The following is a 6,000-nucleotide window of genomic DNA, read 5'->3' on the forward strand; positions in this document are numbered from 1 at the left end:
GCGGAGAGAGAAGGTCATGAACTCTTGTTTTAGACATGTGGGGTTTAAGCTTCTGTGGAACAACCAATCTGAAATGGCCCATAAGCAGCTGGAAATGCTTGAGTGGAGTTCAGAGCAGTCTTTTGCCATGAGATGATAGTGGAGTCCATGGGAGTTAATGAGATGACCAGGGAATGGAAAGTACCTGGAGGAAAGAGAAGAGGGCTCAGGACAGGGCCTTGGAGAGTTTACCCACAGTTAGGGGGGTGATGTGGCTGATGAGTCAGTAGTTTGTAATTTTGCTTTAAAAGGGGGGGGGGGGGGCAGGGGGCAAAAGGAATAGAGCACTGGCCCTGGAGTCAGGAGGACCAGAGTTCAAATCCAGCCTCAGACACTCGATGCACTTACTAGGTGTGTGACCTTGGGCAAGTCACTTAACCCCAAATGCCCTCCAAAAAAGAGACGGCGAAGGAGTGGCCACAGAGATAGGAGGAGAGCCAGAAGCCCAGAGAAGAGAGTCTCCAGGGGCAGATGGTGGACACTGTGTCAGATGAAGCAGGGAGAGGTTTTAATGCTGTGAGGCCATGTGGGTATTGAATCTCTTAGTGACAGAAGCTTTATGATTCCTTGTGTGCCAGGCGCTGGGAGAGAGGGAAAGTTTAGGTAAGGCAAAGCTTTATGTGGTATATAATCAGACTTGGGACCATCGCTCACCCATTATTCTCCTTCTCAAACTTGCTGCCTTATTCCCACCTTCCTGCTGTGGGATCTTGCGGAGGACAGCTGTTCCCTGCAGGTTTCTGTTGATTCCTCTGCCCAGTCACAACCTGTTTGGCCCTTCTTCTCCTCTGTGCACCACACCTTCCATGGGCACTCTTGGGAAAGGGCAGACACTGAGGGACAAAATGGAATTGGATCTTCAGCTTTTCATGAGATCCGTCACTGAGGCTTTACCACCTAGCACCAGGCTGGGCACTTAAGTGCTGAACTTCCTTTTTTTACTGACTAGAGAAATAAGTAAAGGAAGAGAGGAGAAAGTGATACAGGAAGGGAGAAATTATGAAAAAGAATGTACTTTAAGAAATTTTATTTGGACCTCTAGGATTAAGGATTAAGCGATTAGAAAAAGAAATGATGAAATTATATAGGGAAAGGACGAATGTGAAGAAAAAAGCGATTTTAGTAGTAATAATAAAATTACTCAATTTGTGACTCCAAGTCATAGTATAGTTGAATTTTCTTAATTATTTTTTTGAAGAATTCAGCCCTTGGAACAGGAAGAATCAAACAGCTGAACTCAATAACCTAAGAACATCAATTACTTGGAAAAGAACTCTCAGTTAACAAGAATTGCTAGGAAAGCTGTAAACGGAATACTAAAGGTCCCAATTTTGTTTTTTAATAGTGGATCAGGGGAATCTAGGTGACACAATGGGTGGACCGTGCTCCCTGGAGTCAGATGGACCTGAGTTCAAATGTGACCTCAAATACTTGCTAGCTCTATGACCCAGAACAAGTAACTTAACCCTAATTGGCTACCAAAAAAAAATAGAGAATCATGTTAATGTACCTTTCACAACTCTGGCTAGAGGAAAATATTTTTTTTCTTTAAAATTTAAGTTCTATTATTTTTAGAGGGAGAACTCTTAACCAAATAGATAAAGGCAATCATAGAAGACAAAATAATTTCATTTACATGAAATTGAAAAGCTTTTGCACTAACAAAATTAGTACAGCTAGGATAACGAGGGAGATATTCAATTAGGGAAAGAATTTTGCATTAAATATCTCTGATAAAAGTCTGATATCTAACATAGATTTAAAAAAGAAACTGAAACAAATAAATTGTTTGAATGTCAAATGAACAACCAGCTCTCAAAAGAGGAATTGCAAACTATTAATTACCATGTGAAAGATTCTTCCAAATCAGTGATAATAAGAGGAAACAAATCAGGATAACTCTGAGATTTCACTTCCCACCCAGCAAATTGGCAGAGATGACAAAGAATCAATTAATTAATGTTGGAGGGGACTAAAAAAGACAGGCATACTAAATACAGTATGGTGGAGCTGTGAGGTCATTGAACCATTCTAGAAAGCAATTTGTAATTTTGCTTTTAAAAAAAAAGTACCCATACCTTTTGTCCAGAGTATATATTCCAAGGAAGTTAAAAAAATATATTAATAAAGGTCCCACATAAACAAAAATATCATATCATTTTTTGTAATAGCAAAGAATCAGCAACAAAATATGAATGCTTTAATATTTTGCAGTATGGTAAAACAAATTGTGATATATGAAAATAAGTTCTATAAAAATGCTGAATATGAAAAATGCAGAAAATTGTAAAGATTTTTGTGAAGTAAACAGAAATAGGATAATGCACAATAGCTACAGTGAATTGTATGTAAAATTTACATAAATATAAATGAAAAGACCCCACCCCTACCCCTCCATGAAACTAAATGCTATATATTATGATCAAGTTTGACTTCAAAGTAGAAGTGAGAAAATGTACCTCCCATGCAGCTTTGCAGAAGGGGGCACTAGGGTTATTCAGTATTGTACAAACTATCATGATAAACTAGTACATTAATTTTAGTGAACTGGGGTTTTTTTCCTTGCTTTTTTTTATTCTTTGTTATAAGAAATGGCTGTTTAGGGGAAGGGGAGTATATTTGGAAGTTAGGATGATGTAAAAACAAGATTTCAGCAACAATGAAAAATCACTCATTAGAGATCGTACAGGTGAGCGGTGTTTTACGTTATCTAATTACTGACTATTCATTGGCAGTATATATAGTTGCTGCACTCGTTAGATTATGGTGTCCTTGTGCTGATTTTAAGATCTGTCAGAACCGTGCTGCTTTGCCGACTCCATGCATGTGTGGTTCTGATACTCTAACTTAACTTTTTGTAGCTGAAGAAATCTTTGAAAGTGTAAGTGATCGTGAGCTAAGACAAATTTTTGAAGGGCAAAATCGTATCCATCTTGAAATCAAGCAGCTCAACCGACAGTTAGATATGATCCTTGATGAGCAAAGAAGGTATGTCTCTGCCTTGACTGAGGAGCTCTCCAAAAGAGGCCATGGAGGCCCAGCGCAGCTTGGACAGGTGAGCTTAGAAATGTGTTCCCAGTGCAGTACCCAGATGAGAAGTGCAAGAGGAAGTAATGGGAGTTACCTAAACTGTAGCTTCCATGGTTACTAAAGAGGGCAGATCACCCAGATGGTTTTGCACATCTCATTTCAGGCCCCTCAACAAGAACTTGACACTGTGGTGAAAACTCAGCAAGAGGTCCTAAGGCAAGTGAGTGAAATGAAGTAAGTATGCATAAAGATAGACTATATAAAACAGTGACATTTGTTGGTTTTTAAAACATTCGTGGAATAAGCAAGCATTTCCATAACAGTACGATAAAAAAGACGATGGCATGAGAAACTGCTAATTCGCTGTGCACAACTTGCTGTTCCTTTTAAATACACAACAAAGTTATCATGTAAATTGCCTTTTTTTCTCTTTTTTTTTCCTTCCTCCCCCACCTCAGAGATGGCTGCTGTTGGGTACAAATGGGTATATATAGGTAGAATTATTCTGTACATACTTCTGTTTATCATTTCTTTCTCTGGATGCAAATAGTGTCTTCATATGCTCTTTATAGTTAATGTGGGTATAATAGTTAAAATGACATTCACTCAAAGTCATTCTTAAAACACTATTGCTGTTACTGTATACAGTGTTCTCTTGGTTCTGCTCATTTAACTCTTCATTTGTTTTTGATCTTTATTAATTTGTTTACTTTTAGTTTACAAGATTTATTACCACAATTCCTTAAGTTTCAATTTTTCTCTCCCTCCCCCCTCTCCCCCATGGCGGCATACAATCAGGTATAGTATCTGCAAATACTTTCACATTAGGCATTAGATTATAAAGAAGGATTGTGTCAGATGGAATGAAGAATGGGAAAGAGGAGACAAAACCAAACAAGAAAACAAAAAAGGGCAGGTGGTTTGCTTCAGTCTGGTTCAATCTCAGGATGTAAATGTCTCACTCCATCATGAGTCTTTTGGGGTTGACTTATGACTCTGGATTTCTGAGAAGAGTCCAGTCTATTAGAGTTGGTCATCATACACACATTGTGTCTGTAATTGTGTACAAATTTCTCCTGGTTCTACTCTTCTCACTCAGCATCAGTTCTTTTAAGCCTCTCCAGGTAAATATGAAGACCGTCCGCTCCTCGTTTCTTATAGCACAATAGTATTCCATAACATGCATATACCACAACTTGTTCAGCCATTCCCCAGTTGATGGGCACCCCCTTAATTTCCAATTCTTTGCCACCACAAAAAGAGCTGCTACAAACATTTTTGTACATGTGGGTCTTTTTCCCACTTCTATGATCTCTTTGGGATATAACCCTAGGAGTGGTATTGCTGGGTCAAAGGGTATGAAAGTATTTATAGCCCTTTGGCATAATTCCAGATTGCTCTCTAGAAAGGCTGGATCAGTTCACAACTCCACCAACAATGCATTAGTGTTCCAGTTTTCCTATATCCTCTCCAGTATTTGTCATTTTCCTCTTTTGTCATCTTAGCCAATCTGACTGGCGTGCTGTGGTACCTCAGAGTTGTTTTGATTTGCATTTCTCTAATGAACACTGATTTAGAGCATTTTTTCATATGCTTATAAATATCTTCAATTTCTTCCTCTGTAAACTGCCTGTTCATATTCTTTGACCATTTATCAATTGGGGAATGATTTGTATTCTTATAGATATGACTCAAGTCTCTGTATATTTTAGAAATGAGGCCTTTACCAGGTAGCGCAGTGAGTAAGAGCGCCAGCCCCAGAGTCGGGAGACCTGGGATCGAATGCGGGCTCAAATACTTAGCACCACACCCAGAAATAACTGGCCGTGTAACCTTGAGCAAGTTACTTAACCTCAATTGCTTTAAAAAAAAAAAGAAATGAGTCCTTTATCAGTGACATAGGTTGTAAAAATTCTCTCCCAATTTTCCACTTCCCTCTTAATCCTGGTTGCATTGGCTTTGTTTGTACAGAAGCTTCTCAATTTAATGTAATCAAAAATTAGTCATATTGCATTTTATAATGCCCTCTAATTCTTGTTTGGTCATAAAATCTTCCCCTCTCCACAGATCTGACAGGTAAACTATTCCTTGCTTTCCCAGATTGTTTAGAGTAGCAGCCTTTATACCTAGATCATGCACCCGTTAGACTTGATTTTGGTATATGGTGTTAAATAATGGTCTATGCCCAATTTCTGCCATACTATATTCCAGTTTTCCCAGCAGTTTTTGTCAAATAGTGAGTTCTTATCCTAAAAACTGGAGTCTTTGGGTTTATCAAACAGTAGATTACTATAGTCATTGATTGCTGAGTCACGTGTACCCAATCTATTCCATTGATCCGCTGCTCTATTCCTCAGCCTACGTACCAAGTAGTTTTGAGGACTGCTGCTTTATAGTACAGATTGAAATCTGGTATAGCTAGGCCACCTTCCCTAGCATGTCTTTTCATTAATTCCCTTGATATTCTGGACCTTTTGTTCTCCCAAATGAATTTTGTTACTATTTTTTCTAGCTCTATAAGGTAGTTTTTTGGTAAACTGATTGGTATGGCACTAAATATATAATTTAATTTAGGTAAAATTGTAATTTTTATTATATTAGCTTAACCCAGCCACTATAACTCTTCATTATTTTGTGCAAATCTCTCCATATTTTTTTTAAGGTCATTGAACTCATAATTTCTTATATCAGAGAAGTATTCCATCACAGTCATATTCCACAACTTGTTTAGCCATTTCCCAGTTGATAGGCATCCTTGCAGTGTGGTTCTTTGGCACCACAAAGAAAGCTGCTATAAATATTTTAGATCACACAGGTTCTTTACCTTTTTCCCTAATAATCTTTGGAAATAGTAGTGGGCATTACTGGGTCAGTAATATATAGTCAGTTTATTTATTTTTGCCTTTTGGAGGGCAGTTGGGGTTAAGTAAC

The 6,000-nt window shown here is 38.1% G+C and overlaps 1 protein-coding gene across 1 annotated transcript in view; it reads left to right on the top strand.

The window, feature by feature from the left end:
• The window catches only part of LOC138171579 (protein ERGIC-53), a 63,536-nt gene that overhangs the window by 42,795 nt on the left and 14,741 nt on the right, over window positions 1-6,000 (top strand). Inside the window, exons 9-10 of the mRNA XM_069101110.1 lie at window positions 2,901-3,094; window positions 3,233-3,303. Coding sequence (XP_068957211.1) covers window positions 2,901-3,094; window positions 3,233-3,303 — 265 coding nt within the window. The remainder of the gene's footprint in view (window positions 1-2,900; window positions 3,095-3,232; window positions 3,304-6,000) is intronic.

The sequence above is a fragment of the Petaurus breviceps genome, unplaced genomic scaffold (genome assembly GCF_028583685.1).
Source record: "Petaurus breviceps papuanus isolate PSGF00001 unplaced genomic scaffold, PetGlider_PUasm1.0 128, whole genome shotgun sequence".
Classification (NCBI taxonomy): Eukaryota; Metazoa; Chordata; class Mammalia; order Diprotodontia; family Petauridae; genus Petaurus; species Petaurus breviceps.